General features: G+C 38.4%; 1 protein-coding gene across 1 annotated transcript in view; it reads left to right on the top strand.

Moving 5' to 3' along the window:
* NRG3 (neuregulin 3) overlaps window positions 1-22691 on the top strand; it is a 328974-nt gene that overhangs the window by 231505 nt on the left and 74778 nt on the right. The window contains exon 3 of the mRNA XM_056494846.1: window positions 4290-4363. Coding sequence (XP_056350821.1) covers window positions 4290-4363 — 74 coding nt within the window. The remainder of the gene's footprint in view (window positions 1-4289; window positions 4364-22691) is intronic.

The raw sequence follows: 22691 nt of genomic DNA, 5'->3' as shown, positions 1-22691 counted from the left end.
CAAGATATCCTGTTTGGCCCTCACTGTTAAAATTAATTTTTCTTCCCTTTTGAGTAAAATCTTCACCTAATAACAATCCAAATAATAAATATAAATTTCTGTGAATTCCAGCTAAGGTCATTCTCATTGCAGGCATGGAAATCTATATTAAGCTTACCTGCAGAGTAAAGGAATTATTTTTCATTGTTTGCAGCATATTTCAGGCTAGACTGTGGGACAGCCCAGTGGCCTAAAAAATGTCATGGCTTGCTATCTTAGGTTTATTGTATAACTGACTCTCTGACCCAGGACAGAGTATTGCATTCTCTGTGTGAAAATAAACACCTGATCAAATTTATAGGCCATTAGAATAATTCTTTATCATGATCTTGGATTTCTCAGAGAATAGATAAGAGCTGCAGTATGTTCTCTTATTGGCTTCTGACTGTTAGTACAGTGGATATAATGGTGTCAGGAGAAAATAATTTGCAACTGATCCACTGAGATGGATCATTCTAATTAATATCATCTTTGAGACTGCCAATTTGCTGTTTTACAAGGGGAAGGAAATATGTGTTGATTTGGATTCACTGCAAAAATTAAATTTCATTTTTCATAGGTACTATTAATTCCATCTTTCAAATTGGATTACTCCTGTTTATGAGACTAGAATCAGATTAAAGGTTCATATAAGTTAATCTTTTGGGCACTGTGCTATTAAGACTTTTTTGTGTCACAAATCACCTATGGCCTAGGACATGTTTGTTTTCCTGATGAACAGTCCTACAGCTTTCTCTTCTGTTGTAGCCTGCCCTTGAGATGCCAGCTGCCATTTTCAAAATTTTCATTTGAGATGAGCTCATATATTTTATGTTTGCCAAATTCTGGACTTTGTGCAGAGAAGCTGTTTTCTGCATACTTCGTGGTCAGAAGCAATGTGGTCACCACTGGGGACAGAAGGAGAATTGTTTCCATTTCAGGTGGATGGATATCACAGGGGGGAGGAAAGGGATGGGGATTCACAGCCATCTTTCATAACCCCTGCACTTTGCTGGTGCCACTCCCTTTCCTGCATTCTGTCCATTGCTGTCCCTTGAGAACTAATTATTTAGGTTTAATAGGGGTTTGGAGCTCCTTATGGGAATGTTTGGGGAAAATGTAAATTGTGATAATATTGGCTTCTTGGCCATAAGTTCTATGTCCTACCCTAAGTCTTCTAAGTAGGTTCTCCCCTTTCTGCTGTCTTAAACATATTTTATTCTTCATCTTTGCTTATTGTGCAATTTTCCCCACCCTCACCCCTATTCACTTTACTTTTTCAAATTCATCCAACCCCAAACCCAGGAAATTGGAGTGCTGTGTTATGAGTGACAAAGTCATCTATTTGAAATCTCCCTTGGTTTCACAAGGTTGTACAAGAAAGAGTTCTGGAAAATTCCCACAGAAAGTGTCTGTGACCTCTTTGACTAGAACATACCTGTATTAATACTATTTAACTTTAGCAAAAAGAATGAAAGAATGAATAAGGTCTCATACTTTACTTACTCATACTTTACTTACTTTTTAATACTTAGGTGCAAATGTGCTTAAGTAGAAAGGAAAAAAAAGCCTTCTCACGAGGAATGAGAGATGTGTTTCTGTGTGTGTGTTTTCACACAGAGGTCGTTGTGGCTGACTTCACAGAGTGCAATGCACAATGCAGTTTGTTACTGGTGACCTTAAAAAATCATCTGGGAAAGTAGATTGCCAAAAAAAAGATGTGAAGAATACATGATGAAATAATCTTAGTTGAATTTAGCACTTACCAGTTAAGGCTATGCTGTTTGCAAGCATTTTTGCAGCTGCAGATTAGCTTTACCTGTGCTTCTCTTTTCATACCATTTAATCAGAAGAATTTAAATAATTCCATTCATACAGCACAATCCTGTTGATAGTTTTGGTCTAGAGCCTAGACAGACACACTCATTTGGGTGAAAATCTGAATGTAAAATAGAGAATTCCCTTTCCATATTTATTTTGCAAAGAGTCTCCAATTACCACCACTTTTAGACCCCTTTGCCATGGTGTGCCCTTAAGCCCAAGCCTGCTGATGCAGTGCAAGGCTTCAGCAGAGGAGTTTTTCTGGGTTTTTTGTTTTGTTTTGTTTTTTTGTTTTTTTTTTTTTTTTTTTTTTTTTTTTTTGTTTTGTTTTGTTTTTTTTTTTTTTTACAGTATCTCTAATAAATATTTGTTTGCCTCAGAATCAAGTGATCATTTCTGAAACCATAAGGTGCACCTAAGCATGTCACAAGGTTTCTCTGATAACCCATGGCTCTTTTAATGCATCCATAAATATGTATTTGGTCATTCACACTGCATCTGGTGATACTGAGTGACCTCATTTGGACTTTCCTGAACTTGTGTGTGTCACCACAGTGCTGTTTCAATGGGGTTTTTTCTGCCACAGAGGTGTGATACCAATGAGCAGCATGTGTGCATATTACATCTGCCTATTTAGGACAGAGGGTAGGTGCTGTAGCTGAGATTATGGGATGCCACAACATGATCAGCTTTTATCATATTGTATTATAACTGTCAAATGTATGTTCTACAAGGCTGAATGACTTAACATGCAGAAGTTTTAATTCAGTGTCATAATGGCAGAGCAGCTATTGTTATTATTTCCTTTCATGGATTTAAAAAAGAATTTGTTAAGAGTTAGGTTTTAAAGCCCTTCCAGGTGATACCACTCTGTGACTCTCTCCTCACACGTTTTATGACAAACAGTTTAAGATAGAGGCTTTTAAGTCTGTAAGATGGTATTTATAACCAAGGCAGGTGCAAATGTGTGTCAAAAAGTCAATAGAAAAGGCTCATAGAAAGGCAAGAATCCCCACCAGTGCAGGTTGTACTTCAGCTTTGGTATGAGGTCTGCCAGCTCCTCTCAAGACTAGAAGAAGAGTTTCTTTTTGATGTGAAGCAGCTTCTGATGTTTCATTATCAGAGGCAAAAGATGCATGTAGCAGTGTCTGAGTATATGTAGACTTCTTCAGTTTTTCTGACTAGTGGACAGTTTTAATTAATAGAACATTTTTTCCTTGACCTATAATTTATGACTGCTGTCAGGAGATCTGAATGAAACAAAACCTGAACAGGTTTTTTAACTCAATTATTTTATAGATAGGCAAGTACTGGGAGGCAGCTGATCTCCAAAGTAGAACCTCATTTCCATCAGGGCAAAAGGCCAAAACTGAGGTTTTGAAATAATATATGTATGGGGGTTTAAAATCTTTTTCTTACTGTAGATTTTTACTGTGTTTTTGGGTCTGATGGGAATATAATTTGCATATTTGCTCACAAATGTTCTTACTAAACCCTGAGTCAGCACTGGTGAGAGGCATTTCTCATTGAACCATTAATTTATTAAACCAAAAGCATATTAAAATGCAACGTTTAGAGGTAGCCTGAGTGAAAACACTGTGAAGGAGCAGATAACTTCTTCTCCTGACATTATCACATCATTCAAGCTGCAGTTGTCAACCCTAATGAAAGGTGGTGATGCTGATTTGAGCATATTGCTTGTGTGATGTGCAAGAGCTTTGGGAGATAAGGAATCCCTGTTGCTATCATTTATAATTAAAGTGTCCATCACTTGCCTCTGAAAAACTGCTTGACGAATAAATAATTAAAGATCCAATTCTGATACACTTAGTTGAAATGAGACTTCTGAGAACAGTTCAAAAGCAGTAAATGGAATTTCTTCAAAGTGAGGCTTCAAGATAAATAATAGTATTACAATCTCAGTCAAGGCCAGTTCTTGTTTGTTGAGGCAGGAGGGCATTTTGGTTTATGTGCTTTAAAATCTAATCTCACAGGCATCTTAAACTTCCTGCTTGCAAACAATGCCTGATGATGTCTATCATTTTATCTTTTAAGCACAGTATAAACTGGTATTAAAATTAATGTCCAGCTATCTGTTCCCTGCTTTTTCAGAATAGATAAATCGTCTGTCTCATGGTTTGTGCAGTATGGAAGCTTTATAAAGTGCTGTGCTACCTAAAGAGTTTATTTTATTTTGCAATGTGTATTTTATACTGAATTGATATTTGAAAGAACGGTTATGCTAAAACAGTGTTTATTTTCATATTCTCTAAAACAATCAAAAGAAATTTTTGATATAAAGACTATTTTACCTGCCTGTTGTATTCCATGCTCCCATTAGAGTGGCAATAGCTGCACACTGCAGATACGTGAGTCCCGGGCAGCGTTGCCTTTAAATTGCCCTTTTACTGCCGCATGCGTATGTTTGTCATTTATCCCCTTCTCCCCAGGTGCAAAGAGGGCTACCAGGGCGTGCGCTGCGACCAATTTTTGCCGAAAACCGACTCAATCTTGTCAGATCCAAGTACGTCCCGCCTTTCTCTTCTCTTCCAGCGCGTGCGGAGCTGCTCGTGACCCTTTGCCTGTAGTCAGATTGTTCCAGGGATGCATCCACAGCAGCCAGGCTCTGCTGCTGGAAAACCCTTCATGGCTTGGAATAGCACTGGCCCTGCTCACAGCCAAAACCTTTGTGTTTCCCTGCTCTTGGCTCAGCAGCAAATGAAATTTCCTAGGCTAAAAGGAAACCCGGTACAGAGTGCAAAGTGGTTCCTTCCAAAGGAAGTAAATGCACCTTGCGTGGCACTCAAGAGTTATGATCTCCTTGGAAACACTTTATATCAGTTTGCATCTAAGTTAATTATTTTGCACTTTTGCAAGTGATTTTTTGGCTATTTGCATAAATAATAAAGCTGTATTTTCAAGTAGTAACGTGGAGATAAAGTAACTTTCTATTAAACTGGCCAGTAAATGTCCGAATAACATCTGCATATATCTTCTCTAACTCCACTGTTTCCTTTTCTAAATTCTCTTGACTGATAAAAACATGTCCAAGATATTGTCCAATATTAATTTATTATTATCTCCTCTAACTCCACTGTTTCCCTTTCTAAATTTTCTTGACTGATAAAAACATGTCCAAAATATTGTCCAATATTAATTTATTATTATCTTCTCTAACTCCACTGTTTCCCTTTCTAAATTCTCTTGACTGACAAAAACGTGTCCAAAATATTGTCCAATATTAAATTTTTGAAGGTGAATCCATTTAATTATATTTATCTTGCATTTTTAAATGAAGTGACGTACAACAAAGGGTCATATCCAAGCTCTTGGTTTTGTTCATATACCTGGAAACTGTAACATATTAAGTCTTCTGGTTTTGGGTGCTCTTTAAAAGTAGATTTGAGTTGTTCTGTTTTGTTTTTGAAGAACAATGCTTGTTTTCCTAGTCTTTGTGCTTTTTAATTTATTTTCTTGTGCTTTTCCATGCCAAAACCTGTTTCCAAAGGCACCTGTTGCTTTGTAGTTCTCTGTGTTGTGGAGCTCCCATTACAGTCTGCTTTGTGTTTGATTTATTTTCTTCTTTGCTTGACCTTTAATGGTAAAGTGCAGAGCTTGTGGTGAGCAGGCAGATTTTGCCTCAGCCAAGTTTTATGTGCATGTGTCAGTATAGAGGCTGTGTATATGTCAAAGAAAAAGGAAATTTGTGTCCTAAAAGTGTGGGAAAGGACAGGGTGGTGCCTGTCTGGCCTGGTTTTCACAGAGGACTGGCTTTACTCTCTGAAGAGCAGAGGTTAAATCCATGCAGATACAACACAAAAGCCCAAAAAAGGCTCCCAGATTAAGCTGCACCTAACAAGACCAAAAGCCCCATAAAGTTTATCTGGTCCAGACAGAATTGTTGTTCCTTTCTTTGTGTTGGTTGCACAGACTTGCTTCTTTTTATTGAGACGTGCTTACTGCTGTTGGGCTCTGGCTTTATTGTTTCCAGAACTTTTTTTCTGCCACATGATCCTGCTCAGTGAGCTAAAGTTCTGCTGAAACATCCTTTTTACACCTTCTGAAAGCAAAAGCTATTTTTTTATTTTGTTGAGACTTTCTTTAAAACTTATATTGTTTAGAATGTGCAAAGAGAGGGGGCTTTGGCTTGACATTGTCATGGATCCACTGGACACACCCATGGCCCAGCAGGAGCCTCTCTTTTGCTATGAATGTAGGAGGTTAATGTGAGTTAGCTTAATTTCTAGTCAGTTTTGAAATTTCACTTATATTTGAGCCTCATCTGTTTTCAAAAGAGGAAGAGACAGGTCCAGTTCAGGTCCATTTCTCTGTGTTGGCATAAAGTGATATTTCTCTGTCCATGTGTGTTCACATGCATTTGTTCTAAGGATATTGAGCCTGGAAGGAAGATAATTTAACTTTCTGCTGCAGCTGGACAGTGGCAACGTTTTGTTCAGGAGTTAAATCAGTAATGTAGTTATCTTCCTTCTGGAGAGAGAGAAAGAATTAATACCACACTGATAAGTAGCACTTAGTGGCAGAAATGTTTGTTATTTGCATAACCTGAGGAGTGTAAAAAGTATTTCACACAGTAGTCAAGCACAGTATTATCATCTTCAAAGGCTCTGGGTTTGCACTCCTGAAACTTAGGTTTGTGCTTGAATGTGTTTGGATTAAAAGAGAATTGCTGAAGGGTGAATTTGGAGGTGGCTTCAGAAAGAAGCTATTTTTTTAAATGCAATGCTAAATTTCCAAAAGCTGAAAAAAATGAAATTGAGGGCTCTTTTGTCTGGGCTGCACATACCCAGCACTGGCTGGTGTCAGTCAAGCTTTCTGAACAAGTCCAGCAGGGTGTCCTGGTAGTGAATGTGCTGCTGCTGACAACATTTAGCTTATTTGAAGTTTGCATGCATGAAATACTGAAGCAACGTTTTTGTCTTGCCTTGCCTGTGATAACACAGGTTGTATTTTCAGAATATACTTTTGTCATGACTGGGAAGTGAATACACCTCAGTCACTTGGTAAATAACAATTTTGTTATAAAACTTTACTTATATACATGTAGCCAAAGTATCTTGATTTTTTTTTTGGTCCTTGTTTTCTTAAGTTTTTTTTTAAATAGCCTGCTAAAACAAACCAAGCTTGTTCAGAGTACCTATAATCTGCATATTATTTGCATAGAGAAAAATAGTGTGTTATGGCTTTGCAATATTTTTAACACCAGCTTCTTACCTCATTCTAGATGTATGTTAGGCAGGTCTTGATTTTACATCACAGATATTAATACAAATCATATAATATTTAATATTAATTAATGCATGCTAGATCACGTACGTGTAGTTTAATTCAACCAACTGGCTAAAGGTATTTAAGATTCTGTTTTCAGAAAACACTCTTGAAATTACCTGATGGTGTTTCAGAGTTCCTAAATTAGCATCCATGGCTTTTTGCAGTTAAATCTGCCACCTGCTACCTTCCTTCAGCTCAAAGATGGGATTAAAGTCCTAAGGAAAAAAAAAAACAATGCACAGCACACTCCATGCACAGGCTCTGACTGTACCTTTAAGCATCACAGCTGTAAGAGCTTCCACCTCCCTTAATATCTCTACTCTTAACAAGGTTTTCTGGCTAGAAGAGAAAGTTTTTGAAAAAGAATCCAAACTCATCCAAACACAAGTAGTTTGAGCAGTTTGGTAATCTTGGAATATGAGAGAAACTTGGCTAAACCATGGGAGCCTCAGACACGTGGGAACCTAACAAAATTAATAATGTCACCAAGAGGGGAACAGGCTGCATGGCAAAGCCACCCAGGCTCACAGTCTCTGTCCAGAGGAGGAAATCTGTCAGTGTGCTAACACTGTGCAGGAGAAGTCCCTGAACATTCTCTCAGCCAGCTTCTCCATTATGTGGATGAACTAACAATGGGACAAAAAGAGCAGAAAGAGCAGTCACATATTGGAAGGAGAGGACAGAAGTATATTTAGAATGTTATTTCAGTTTTGTCTGGGCTGACTCCTCTATAAATACAGCTAATGTCAATGGTAGAACACTTATATTTTCAGCATTTTAAGTCCAGCCTTAATACAACTTCATGTGCACAAAATTTTTCTATAGTCCTATCTATCTCCCTATCTGTAGGACTGGGAACTTATTTAGGACATAAATTGTAGAAATGTACTCCAGTACTATCCTTTATAGTGTTCTGGAGTAGATCTGCCTGGCCCAGTGAGTCCTGAAAGGTAAGTTGTATGTAGGCCACAGATATTTCTTTTAGTCTGCTTTTATACTGAGGCTAAGTAATATCTTTAAAGCTTTGACTGTTCTGTGGGCATATTCCAAAGTGGGGAGCAAGGCACTGAAAATTAGTTTATCACATTACCTCATTTTTCCAAATTGCTCCATTTCACCTGCAAGTATATCATTCTTAGCATGGAAAGCTGCTTTTCTGTGCAAAATGGCATTTTTCAATTTTATAATATTCTGTGTTAATTTTTTACTTACCATATTAACATTCAAGTTGTCCCATTTAACTCAGAAGGCTGATTAAAGAGGGAACCCCTATGAAATACTGGGAATGTTATCCAATCCTTTTGAGGAACAAATGCATTTTCCTAGAAGAATAAAAGCAGGCTGGAAAGCTTACAGGTCACCAGCCATGCTCCTGCTGTTGCAGTCACCCCAATATGTAATTTCTTCTGTAATGTGATCATCCTTCACTGTAAGCCATTTGCAATTGGTGTGAATCAGCCACTGGAAACAGGGCTTGTTTAGCATCCCTGCTCTGAGGACTTTTCAGCTTCCAGACAAAGCTAATGCCAAAATCTGTCAATACTGTGCTTTGTTAAAATGCTTCATTTCAACTTTGATTTTTTTCTGTTTTTTTGGATTCCGTGTTGTTATGCTTCAGGTTTGCTAAACTGGCTTTTTCAAATGTCAGAAGTCTTCCTACTGAGTGAGCTATAGCCTGTGGTCTTATAACACTTTAACCTGTGACAACATGGCACACATGTTTCTCTGAATCTCATCAAGGAGAAACCTGCAAGTGTCGTGTCTGGGACCTGCAGTTGCTCATTCTTAGATTGCCTCTTTCTGTAGCAAAGGATCAAACTCCCTCTTCTGGAGGACTGGGACTGTAAGAAAAAAAAGAAAAAACTATAGCTAGGCTAAAAAAAAAGAGCAAAAAAAAGCTCCCCAAGAAAACCAGCAAAAATCTTAGGCATTTCCTTTTATTTTTATTTATCTGGTTTTGTATATGTGAGATCATAGGGTAATTTGTGTAGAAAGAGAAGTCTGGAGAACTCAGAAAGTTCAGCCTCCTGCTTTAAGCAGAGCTGGCTGTGAACTCTGTGCTGCTGCACTGGGCACCACAAAGGTGTTTTGCAAAGGGGCTCTTATTAAATAGAGAATAAATAACATCACCATTGTGAAATATCTCTAAAATATATTTTCAAATAATTTGAATATATAAAATGAAACTTGTGCCCCTTACTGAATGACTGATTTTCTAGGGCCTGAATATTTTTTTGTGAATTCTACTTAACCTTCTGAATTTGTCAAAATTCCTTCTGAATTTTCTTTTTTTTTCTTCTTTTTTGATTTTTAGAAGGCAGTTAGGAGTAGGAGACTACCCAGAGGTGGATAATCTGAGTTGTGTGGAGGACAAGTCCTTCTTAGATAAATTTAACATGGGACTTATTTAATCCCAGAAGGAACTTTTGAAATCTAGATCTAACTGAATTTTGTGGCTTAACTTAGTCTTAAAAAAGAAAAGGTTTTAAGCCCCTCTGTATTAATGATTTCATCTGTTCAAGAATTTTTTTATTCAGAAAAAGCATATGAAGGGAGAGGTGGCAGACCATGCTTTTTTCATGTTGGCTGTCATTTTATGCTGTCTTATCAAACTAATGGCACAGTGCCACACCACTTGTGTGTTCACAAAAAATATTAATGTTGCTCTAGGATGTTAAACTTTTACAAAAATGAAATAATCAGAAGGTGGTATTTTATTGTCTTGTTACATTAGAGCTAAAGATGTGGTGACTGCAGTCAAGGGGAGTCACTGAAAATGCCAAGTCAGTAGATCTGTTAGCCTCCATCAAGTGGGGCTGACATTTCTCTCAACTGCAGTCTCTTTATAAAGGTGTATAACCAGAGTTCCTGCAGTTCAAATGCATCACAAGTTAACCTAGATTGGTCCTGATGCATTAATGGATTGAAAGGGAGGAATTGCCTTAATTGAGACAGTAATGAAGAAAAGCAACACAGTCTCTCCAGAAGTTTCAGTGAGTTTAACTGAGAAAAGATGCCTCAAATGAGAGACAGGCTGAGGAATATGAAACATCAACAAGGTAAAATAAGAAAGAAAATATATCCCTGGGGCAATGAGGAACATATTTTCCCTCCTTTTTGATCAGGTGTGTAAAGACCTTGGGGTATGACCAATAAAAGATGATGTGTTTTCAAATTTGAGTTGTATGGAAGCTGTAAAATTTGACTTTTTGTGGATAGTGTGAAATGTCTTGATTTGTTTTGTTTTCTTTCCCTTAAAATAAGAACTTAGGATTTATTCTGCAGAGCTGGAATGGCATGTTCCAAACCAGAAGTGCCACATTAGCAAAGCTTCAGTAAAAGTGTTCACCAGAGATAACTGGAAGCATGGACCTGTTCATTATCAGATATCTGAATAATATCTGAAACATTAAAGTCAAAGAGAGATTAATTGAAGTCACAAATTTGCCGCTAATGCCATGGGCAAAGAGAATCACTACCAGTTTTGATAATGTTATTTCTTACAATCCTAAAAGCAAAATTTAAATTAATAGGAAACACCTAATAATATTTGATTTTATGGATAACAGTGGCTTGTACAGAACATGCAGTATAGATGTTTTTGAGTAATTTTTAAAAATTTCTTTTTTCTCTGTTGGTACTGCAAAATAGATTTTCAAAATTACAAGGGGAATCCTCATATTTCTAATGGGGGGGGGAGTATTGTGAGTTCATCTTCTAAATTTGTGTTTCACTTCTCAAGTCAAAACAGGAAAAAAAAGTGCACTCTTGTAAGAGCTGCTGCCAAATATTAAGCTGAATTGCCTTCATTACTTTTATGTGCAATAATGAAGGTGGTTTTTCCCTACTTTCTTTGAATTACCAGTCCTTTTAGGAAAAAAAACCAAAACAGCAATGGGTTTGCACAATTACTCCCCATACCTTCTGACTTTCTTTCTGGAAATATTAGTAGGGGGGTTACAGTTTATTTCCATTTAATACTTCAGTTTTAAATAACATGTCAGCCTTTACTAAATTCATATACATCTTTAATTAGGAATTAGCTGAAATAACATTCAAATAAAAAAGTCATACAAGTTTATTTTGAAAAATAGAAAAATTCAATCTGAATTTGACCAAATCCTTTTATTAGTTTAAAGGAACTTTATTTCCTTATTCTTCTCTGTTCATCTCTTGATACATGAATGTATCAACATCTGGTTACTCAACATTGTTTTATTTTCAAAACTTTTAATTTGCAGCAATCAATGTTTTTGCCATGGCTTTTAGGCTATGGATGGTCTTCTGGAATTCAGCTCTTCCTACAAAGAAGCTGGAATCAGGCAAATGCAGTGTATTGACAGCAGGGAAAAAACTCTAAACCAACCTCAAAACTACTTGTTTCCTTCTTCTTCAAAAACTGCATGTATGTGGCAGGATAATAAGAAAATTGAACAATGCATTTTACATGGAGTCAGTACAAATCCCAAGGAAGAAAGGAAATGGGATCTCTAGCAATACAAATCCCAGCCAACAAGTTTTCATCAGCATCTTTCTGTAAGCCTCAGTTGCTATAAATCAAAAAGGAAACCAAAGCCACCTCTGCAGAGGAGTTCGAGGGCCACTTTTCCAAACCACCATTCATCTGTGAAATTTGGGACTTGTGTCTGGTCACAGAATTTCTATACAGAAATTTGTGTAGAGGTTGATTGAAGGCCACCTTTCCAAACTACCATTGGTCTATGAAAGTGGGACTTGTGTCTGGTCACAGAATTTCTGCACAGAATTTTGTGTAGAGGTTTTTGCCCTTGTATTTCTGGGCAGTTTGCCATCTGATGGGCAGTTGCTGGGCTGGGGCTGGTCACACAAGAGCCCAGCAGATGTGGAGGAGGCTGTGGGTGGAGGCTGTGGGTTAGCTGAGGACAGGGAATTGCTGTTCCTGCTCCCCCAGCCGGGAGCATCCCCCGAGAGAGGTGGTGCAGCTCCCCAGACAAGCACCTTCTGGAGTGATGAGCAGCCCCTCCCACCCCTCTTGCAAACACCTCACGATTTCCTAAATCTGCTGCTGGCCATTCCACGTCTGGAAAGCTGCAAGTACAAATATAGTTGAAGTCTGTGTTCTGTGACACTCCTGTTACCCTAAGTAACCAAATTTCTGACTTGTGCACTCCTCTGCTGACAACGTGTTACTGTTGGTGTCAATCTCCCACAGTTTTTCAGAAGGACTTCCCTGATTTTTTCCTGGATGGATAAGGTGCAGTCAATCACTGACTTATCAGATCATGTATCTTATTCAGACCTCCTAAAAGGAAAATTCAGCAGCACAATGACCTCAGTTCTTCATGCTCAGGGAGAAAAGTATAAGGAAAGATTGGCCATCATGAAATGGCATATAGGAGAATTGCACAAAACATGACTGTAACCTATCTGAAAAGCATTCATTTTGTTGAATTCTTGTCTTTGTAGATTAGGTACTCAGTTGTCCAAGAGGATCTTACTTTAGCAATGCTATTTCACTTTACATCACACTTGTGAGGTTGAATTCCTCATGGTTGGTTGAGATGGCACAATACAGGTTTCTTTAGGGTTTCATTGCCCATTGCAGGAGCTTGTAAGGACACATGGAGAAAAGAGATGGATTTCCCTTCCTGGCAGTTAATCCTGTGTCTTTGAATGTGTCTGTGTTAAATGTAAGTCTGAATCTAGTGTTTTGCCATCTCCTATGAGTGGTTCTGCATTAAAAGATTCTATAAAAAATGCAGTAGTGTGGGGGCAGCATATCCTGCAGCTGTGGGGTTCCTCATATTGTGATCTGTCCAGTCCAGAGTACAGGTTTATAACTTTAAGTAGTGAACAGCAGAAGACAAATTCTGCACTGCCCAAGTAGAAAGCTGAGGATCAGCCCAACACACACTCACTGTCTTGAGAGTGAAATAATAATAATACTCATCCATGAGAGCTAAAGTTTCTTCCAAGAGGATTTCTGCTGAGTGAGCTGATCTTCTTCCCAAAATGAATACCTTGGAAGAGTCTGTGCTCTTAGCTATCTTCACTCTTTGCATTAAGCCCTTACTCCATTGCAAGGATGCTCATTAAGGCAGTTATTGTTTTACTTCACTTAGAGCTTCTATCAATGTGGATTGAGCTAATTTGAACAATCTCTGCTCATGAAGGAAAACCAGGAGTAAGTATTGTTCAAAATGAAAGCAGTGAGTGCTCTGTGATGCTGTTAGACCAGATTCTGTGAGGGCACTGTGTGTATGTACATACCTGCCCACGAGAATGACAATCTTACTGAGAACATTATGGGTCAGTATTACCCTGAGTTTGATTACCACATCAAAGCTATAATCTTTTGCTAAGAATAAAAATAGTGCTGAGACTTCTGAAGGCATTTCCAGGCTCATTTCTTAGGCCTAACATAAAACACTTATATTTAGCAACAGGGAATAGCTTCTGGTTAAAACTTTACAGTGCAAACCCAGCAATTTATGTAACTATTATTTCATGGATCAGAGCAATCAAATTATAGAATCTTGATCTCACTGGGACTGGTAAGTTTTTGTTAATGAATCCTTCAAGGTTGCATTGTCCTCACATGACTTTTATGCCATGTATGACTACTCTAGTGAGTTTGGTATCAACCATTAGGGAGTCAGAATTGCTAGCTATGAGCATATGTATTTATTCTCTTCAAGTTTGCTCATGGCTGGAATTTCTTAAAGACAAACCAGGCCAGTGTTGTCCCAGAAGCAAGCCAAAGAGCAGGCTCAGAGAGGCAGTTCCTGATGAGACTGTGTTTGGAGGACCAGCTTCTCTTCCAGCCTTTCCAGAGAGCACCCTGCTCTCAGGGCTCCTGGCTCTCAGCCCTTGCTGCAAGCACCTGTTTGCTGTACAGAAAAAGTACTATTGTTTGCTGCCATCAACAGTATTAACAAGTCAGTGAGGGGCCTGGAAACAGAAAATTTCTCTTGTGACTTCTGCAGACAGCCTGAGGTTTGACAATCCAGCTCTGGATGGTTGTACAAAGAAAACTGTACTGAAACACAGAGCAAGTAACAGCCAAGCCCTGCCTGCCTCTGCCCATTGCCTTTCTGCAAATCATTCATCCTGCTCTTTGGCCTTGTCTTCCCCACCTCTTAAACACCTGAGTTAGCAAGAGGAGATCTGAGTGTGCTGCATCTGCTGTTAAGACACCAGTTTGTTTGTTTTTTTAATCTTTTACCTTCTATAGCAACACATCTCACTTTATGTCCCTCCCCATTTGTGAGGGGCTTTTTCAGCATCTGAATTATATTTCTGTAAGTGACTCTTCTCTCTCTGGTGGTCTTTGTTACCACTCAATATTTGCCATGTGCTTTTGCTGTGATTCCTTTCCACACTGTCACTCTTTGTGGCTTTTACTCCTGACACCAGGATTTGAGTCCTGTGTTTCCAGACTTCCAGATGAATGTCTTAATCACAAATAGCTTTTCACAGCCTGTCTGACCTGTCTCATTTAGGCTTCCCTTTCTTCCTTATCTAAAATGTTTACTTTTGTTCCATAATGGATTAAAATATATATATAATTTGCTGTTCAATTTGGTATCCAAAATGTTCTTTAAATGTTTACAATGAACAGATGTCCACATTTAGTTTTGTTTCCCAAGGAGCTGGATACAGGGAAAGGTTAATACCTGATACTTAGGAGAAAATATCCACCATGTGGGCTTTTTGTGAAAAGCAGCATCTAAATTTAACTTGGATTCTTGTTTTGTTTTCTTTCAGTAAAACTGAATTTTTCTTGAAAAAAAGGTTGCATTTTCCATAGAGATTGTTTTTATATGTCTTGACAGTGCTTTTATTGTGAAAGCTTTTTCAGGTTCAGAAGGAACCATATCTGGTACAGGAAAAAAAGCCCAGAATTAGCAGATAACAGAATGCTTGTCCATGACAGGTGAAATACAGGTTCAAGTCCTTGACCTGATTCTGCTCTCTTGCAGGTGAATGCCTAGATCACAGCACAGAAAAGGGAGGGGGTCAGTCAGTGTCTTTTTTTGGGTTTATGGTTGTAGATTTTTTTTTCCTGGGAGAGATAGACTGAGCTTTTTCTGCTATTTCCCAGCTAGCCCTAGTGGTGAGTTGGTAAATTTGAAACTTCTACTGTAGTGAAATGTGGATTTTTACAGTATAGCCCCACCCTAGACAGAGCACAACACAGAATTTTGCCTTAATGCTCATCTATATTACAGAAGATGCTTGAGTTTACAAAATGTAAGATACTGACTTAAGTGTCAGTCCTGAAAAAAACTACTGGTGGGTATCATTTCTCAAGATAAATACTCAAAAAAAAGATATTGAGCAGATTTGAAGCATCCAGCTGAATTATTTGCATTAATTTGTGGTTTACATCATAAATTTCCTATTTTCTTGATAATGAGATGACCCAGAGCATTTTAACTCTGGATTTAATGAGTCCTTCTGAAAGACTTTTTCTAGAAGCTGAGCAGCTCTAATGTAGGAGCCTGGCTGCCCCTGAATGGCTCCATCTGCATCTGGCAGACAATGCAGTGCCCTGACAGGGAAGAGTGTCCTTCTGAAGGAACTCTGTGGAGATTAGCAGTTGCAAATATAAATATGTATATATGTTAATATATATAAATGCAAAAGGTGTTTTTGTTTCTGTGAAGACTTTGTGTTCCAGTCTAACCTAGCTGTCTTTGACAGTCTGTTCTCCTATTAATGCCATATTAATTTGCTGTCTTTATCAGTCTCCACGTTCTAAGCAGCCCTTGTGGTCAGGATTTGTTTGGTGTTCAGCAAATATTCAAAGATTTAAATGCTTTTAAAGCCTTAAAATACAATCTGTACACTTCTGGAGAAAAGATTACTTATTTCAGAGGAAACTGGGTTAAGCCATATACGTAGATATCTGGAGAACTCCAAGTAAAAATGCTCCTTACCAATGCCATTCTCAGTAATTTATTTTTTGTTTTATGGGCATTGGAGACATGGTGACTAAAGCCTGGAGAAAAGGGAGAGACCTCATCTCACTCTACAACTCCCTAAAAAGGGGCTGTAGACAGGTGGGGTTGGTCTCTTCCAGATAACAAGTGGAAATGGCCCCTGTTGCAGCAGGGGAGGTTTGGGTGGGATATTAGCAAGAGTTTCTTCACCAGAAGGGTGGTCAGGCATTGGAGCAGGCTGTGCAGGGAATGGTGGAGTCTCCATCCCTGGAGGTGTTAAAGTGACATCTGGAGGTGGCACCTGGGGACACGGTGGAGCAGTGGACTGGACAGTGTTGGGTCAGTGCAGGACTTGATCTTGAAGGACTTTTCCAAACTGATCCATTCTGTGCTGTGTGATTCTGAGGGGCAGTGTTACTGCTTGGGCTGGTTAGAGAAGATGACAAGTTGGGCCCATTTGGGGTGGTGATGAGGACACTCTCTTTAGGTGTCAACAGCTATAATAGTGGTTGCTAAATACAGAGATGCACCTGCTGGGGGAGATCATGACCCATTTCAGTTGGTTCTTGTTTTGTGAGCTTTCTGTGCCTTTGAAGGTGCATTCAGGGTAACCTATTTCTCCCTCCAGGACTTCTTTCCTCAATCCTGCATTAGCAGAAAGCTCTTACCAGAAGCTGTGAAAGCAGCAAAGGCTCCACCTGATTTTTCATATCACCCTGCACATGTATGAATGAAGTTAACCTTAACTTTCCTGTGTAGTAAGTGAGCAAGATATATTTTCTTGCTCCATCAGAGATTAATTAGAATATGGCAAGCTAAACAAAAACCAAATTTAGATGTTATAAGGTGATATGCAGAGAAAATTAAGTCTTCTAACTGCTTAGGAAGCTCCAGTAGGACAACCTGAGGAAGACTGAAAGTCAAAGCTGCTCAATATCTGTCTGCTCCTTAGTACAGGGAAACTATTCAGTATCTGCTGGGGCAGATCTGCACTGGGAGCAGGGACATCACAGATCCTGAAATGCTCAGCTGAACTCAGTGACTTGGAAGCATCACGAAGCTGACTACTGGAATTCAGCACGTATGAAAATGAAATTATTTTTCTATTTCTTTTTTATTTTTAACCATAAGAGAAAACTAAAAAAAGAAAAAAAAAAAGTGGCAAGAAAACTTTTATATATATAAAAATAATTTTTGTATAGCCTAATGACTATGTACATGTATTTGGTTTTGGGCTAGGTTGAACTAGACCTTGCTTAGGTTTTTGATTTGGGATGCTTTAAGTACATCTCAAGTGAATGGAATACTGCAACATTAGCAATCTGCCTCTTCAGTCAGTAGTGCTCAGTATTTATAAAATCTTCTAAAACTCAGCAGAATTTTATTAGTTAACTTCTTACTCTTAGGTTACACAAAATCCAGATCTTTCTACACTCCCATGCTGCACAGCACCTTTAAGATGGACAAGGAGAATGAGATTTAAAAAGAAAAAAGAAGGTGCTTTTGTGGGAGTCTTTTTATTGCTGTTGTTGTTGTTGTCAAGTTTTTTTCTATGTACTGTGCAATTAGTTTTTGCTCAAGTGAAGAGACTAAATGAGCCTTTGCTTGCCCAGAATAAGACCTGGAATTATCCTGTGTGTTTTATCTTCCAGGGTGTTTGTCCTGAAAATGAAAATTCCTGAATCTTAAAGTCAGAATGAGATTTACTAAGATGAGAATGATACTTATTCAACTTTTAAAATAAAAATTACTCATGTTGGAGGGGTCAAAAAACAAAGGTATTAAAAGAGGCTTGATCTTCCCTGCCTTTCAGTCATGACCCTAAATTAAGTGGTTTCAAACAACCAGGATGAGTTCTTTCTTTTTTGATCTGTTATATATAAATATTTTTTATTGTGTGCTGACAATCCAAAATTTTTAGTAGTCACAGCTCGTCTTTACATGCATTACTTTCAGCATCCCTTCATTGGCTGACAAGTTGCCTGTCAGAGCTTCAGTCCTTAGGATTACTCCACTAAAATCCCTCCAGAGGTTCTCCAGTTTGATTAATCTGAGTATCATCTAGATATTTTTCACTGAAAATTTTCTCTGCTTTGCTTAATGAAAATTGATCAATTTTAGGGAGAAAACTATTATATTCCATATAACTTAGAATCCTTTGCCTAACATGTACATGTGCTGAAAAACCATTTAAAGTTGATTGCCAGGGGAGAATTTGAGTAAGTTTGTTTTAAGGGATGGGAAGTGCACATTGAAAATTCATGACATGTACCTTCTGTCCTAAAAGCTGCTGTGGGCTTTTGCTTTTTCTCTTCAGTCAGTGTCTCATTACAACACAGTACTGTCCTCAACCCAAAATACAGGAAGAACAATATGAATAGAATTCATGCCTGTGATATCCTTCAGTGCCTGAATAGAGAGCTTGGAGCTGACAGATAGTTTGGAGAGCAGGATGGCAGATGGCCTGATGAGCAGAACAGAGAGCAGCAGCAAAGGAAATATTATTGCCAGGAGTGACTGTAAAGTTTAAAAAGTAGTAAATGGAGCTGTGTACTAGGCATTAGCTAAGAGATTCTTCAGGAGTTTGGAAAAAGATGTGATCAGAGAACGAATTAATATTACTGCCTAACCACATCCTCTTTTATTCTTTACACAAAACCCCTTACCAGCAGATTTTACATGGTAGGAGTAGATAAATAATTCAGCAGTGCATGGTTGGCTCAAAAAACCACAAAACCAAGTCTGGGAATATGTTTTAAGATGAGTTTTGTGTGGGTTTAATTGTGTAAGACAGTGGAGGAGCAGGTGGAAAGTCATTCTCAGTGTGATGGATGGGAACAAATTCAGTGTTCAGGTCTGCAGAGCCCTGCCTGCTATTGCTGCCTTGGGCTCACGGTCAGGATCTGGCTCTGGGGTCAGGCACATTGCTGAACAGGGACTTTGGGATGCTCTGAGACTGCTGAGTGTCTCAAATTACTGGCCATAAAAAGGTAGAAGTGAAAGAAAAGTTGGAATAGACACAGCAGCTTGATCAATGCGCTGGAATGTTAATCCCCAGGTGACGGCCACAGGGTGCCCTGATTTATATCTGCTCCTTCCTAGTTCATGGTAAAATTCAAAATGCCATTTACTGCCAGAGTTCTTTTCCAGTGGAGAATTCAATCCAAAGCTCTCCTCTATACCATTATTTCTATTTCAGTGGTTTTGATTGATAAAGACTAAAAAGCAGCTGCATGAAGTTGTCATGTTTGAGTGGGACTGCTTTGGTCCTTTATTTTGGTTCTTGTTCATGACAAAAAAAGCATGCACAGAGGGGTTCTCATTTGGGCAGAATGGTATTTCCACTGCAGAAATTAGATGGCAGAATAAGTGAAGTGACTGGGAAGCAGCAGTGTGTGCATCCTGAAGCTGAGGCAGTAAATGAGCTGAGGATGTGTTGTGGGCTGAGATCCTGGCATTGATACATATCTGGTTTTTATTGTCACACAGGCTGACTGGAACAGTTGCTACTTTTTTATTGATAGCAATTCAGAAGAATGGCTATTCTTTTCTGCTTAGAAAACTAATTCTGTGGCATGCTTTGGTCAAGGAGAAAAGTACTGCATTATCCATGTCAGTACTGGGAAATGCATAATGTATTTTTCTGAAGAAGTTGGTCTGAGTGAGGAATTTTATTTTGTTTCACATTTATCTGTAGACTTGAATCTGTTGTCCAGCAGTTTGATTGACTGATGCAGCTTCTGTTTGATATGCATCCAAATGTACTCTTTTATTTCACACTTGTGTTATTTTCCATAAATCTCTTAAGCCTTAGGTAGCAGCAGCTGCACCAGTATTTGAATATAAAATAATGTGTCTGCTCTGTATGGATGCAGAATCTCATGCAAAAGTAAAGAGAAAGTGCAAAATTATTAGAGGAGCTTTGGTACCTGTTGATATTTAATAATATTTAGGCTCCTATACATCTTAAGTAATTTTTTAAAATTATACCTGGACTGTGTGAAAATTAAATTCTTAATGGCTGCTGTACGTTTTTGTACATAGTTTATGGCTGGGAGTTCTTTCTCTTTTGAATCCCAAGTGCTATTTTTAGTGTTTGCCTTGGTGTGGTTATCCTGGTGGTGGATGGGATATCTGAGAACAAACACTGCACTGGAGAGCTGATAATGGATGGAAGGTAAGATGAAAACTACTTGGGGAGATAGCAGTGTTTGGATCTGATTCCCTTTCCAGCATCTGGTTGGCACAAGGAGAGAGACTATTACTGGAAGATTTTATAGATTTATTCAGGGTTGTGGAGGAACATTAGACCCCCAAAACTGCACAGAATTTTCCTGGAATTTATCCTTAATTTACATATGTGCATTGAGACTGTTTCTGAGTGCAAATCCTGCACTGAGCCCAGAGCTCAACCAACCCTGTATACAAATTCTGCTTTCATGAGACTTCTTTCCTATCAGACCTATCATGGCAGCTCCTTTTTGGCCATTTTCAGGGTAGGCAATCTAAAATAAAATAAAGCAAAATGAACTTGTAAAATAAAGTAAAAGAAACTTGTTTATTTCATATGGCAGGGTAGCTAACAGACTTTTCTAGTTTGAGTATACCAGGAAAATTAGGAGACTGAGAAAAGAGTACAGCAGAGAAAACAAGGACTGTCAGTGTATAAATGTGTTGCTGCAGAGCACTTGGATATGGAGTGTCCCATAACTTAGATGCATATTGCTAATTGCCATTGACAGTTTTTTAAAATTATTATACCAGTTTTCTGACTGTATTATACGAGTTTTAATCCAGCAATTTCTGATTTGACTGATTGATTTTGTGCTGCAAAGATATTTTATGAAGTTTTAATTTGCTCACAAGAAATTTATTTCATATGGGGCTGCATGACTTCCCCAGACCATTTCTGCAGTTCACTGTGTGCTGTGCTGTCCTGTGGCTGAATGAGGAAATACCCAAGCAAATTTGAAATTATGTAGGTCAGGTTGTGGAAGCAGTTTAGCTGCAGCAGCACAGAGCTCAGCAAAAGCCAATTAATTTGCCTGCTTGTGTAAATACTGGTATGCCTGCCCCTCTCTAAAGAAGAAAAGCAATTTTGTCCATCTTCCTCACAGGTGGAACTCTCACAGGTCCCTTTTCAACATAATTTACATGTATTATTCACAGCCCAGTTTCTTTACAGCCTGTCCTTATTGCATTAGTCTGATCCGGTTTCAGTGCATCAGGACTCTGATGGCAAAAGCACAAAGTTCAAGGTCAAAAAGGGTATTTTGGCCCATGAGAATACTTTCAAAAGTTAATAAAGAATAAATCTAGAGCATAATGAATCTGCAGAACTCTGATCACTATAAAGTCACTTCAGGAAAAGCACTGGGTTGCTGTCTTCTATCAACTTCTCTGTGAGTGTGTTAAACTTCCCTAATAAGCTTTTTTCATTATTGTCTAATTAAGTAAAGTGTTCTGTTCTCTTAGTGCCCTTATGCTCTCAGAGCTCCTTGTGGTATCCCTGTTCAACATGCCCTGTAGGAAATAAGTGTGCTTGATTTTTCTGGTCTTCCATCTAAGTCTCCATTCTGCATCATCTGTTTGAAACAAAGGCTTTGTGTCTGCTGCACATAATAATAACATTAGTTTTGACCCAAGGGCTCAGCCAGAGCTGAACATTCTGTGAAATCAGCAGTTAGCAAAGCAAGCTGGCAGCACTTGGGTATCTTTGATGCAGTTATGGTTACAAAAGAAGGAGCAAATTCTGTTGTCTGAGCAGAAGGAAGTTGTTCACAACTCCAACACTAAGGCTGCCAGTGAGGTGCCTTTTGTCACCATTTTTTTCCTAGGCTCATACTCTGTTGTATTGATCTCACTCTCTCCTGAAGTGGAAAAAACCAACCAGAATAGTTTTCTAACCTGTTTGTCTGCCTTTTTTTATATGTCATATATCTGAGCTAAAATATAATGCTTTATTTAATCTGGCCATTTAAAAAAAACCTATTAATGTCACCAAATCTTACAGTTGTGCTCTCAGATGGGCAAAATATCTCTCATTTCTAAATATCTGTGTCACTGCTGATTGATTTCCTTAATACACTTTGCACAGCTGTAGCAAATTACTATTTTTTTTCCTAACTCACACTTTATGCTTGGAAATGCTCTTGAAAAATCACTGAGAGCTCTGTGGAAGCTGCTATTGTAATAATTGTAACCAGTTGTATAAAATTATGCTGTCATGCTGTCTTTTCCAATTAAAGTTATAACATTTTTGTATGGGATTTAAAAATCTATATAATAAATTGGAAGGAATGGGTCCTTGACATTTCTATTAAAAGGCAAATTATATTTCTTCATGGCATAACTTGAGGAAAAAAAAAAGCAGTCAGCCTCTTTTTCTAAGATGAAAATGCACTAAAATACACCATTTAACAGTAAACTGCAGTGCAGAACAACTGCAAGGATTTTACCTTTCCATCACAAATAGATTCTTTTCCAGCTGCATTAAACTCTCCCTTCAAGGGAAGGACCAGCACACACAAATCTTGACCTGCTGGTAGCTGCCCATTGCTGGGTGTCCTCTAGTTTTGCTCCCTCAGCATTCCAGTGGGATGGGACAGTTCCTGCCAAGGCCAGGCACAAGGTGTGGTG

Source organism: Oenanthe melanoleuca, chromosome 6 (assembly GCF_029582105.1).
Source record: "Oenanthe melanoleuca isolate GR-GAL-2019-014 chromosome 6, OMel1.0, whole genome shotgun sequence".
NCBI classification, from domain to species: Eukaryota; Metazoa; Chordata; class Aves; order Passeriformes; family Muscicapidae; genus Oenanthe; species Oenanthe melanoleuca.
This window is presented reverse-complemented; position numbering and strand designations above follow the sequence as displayed.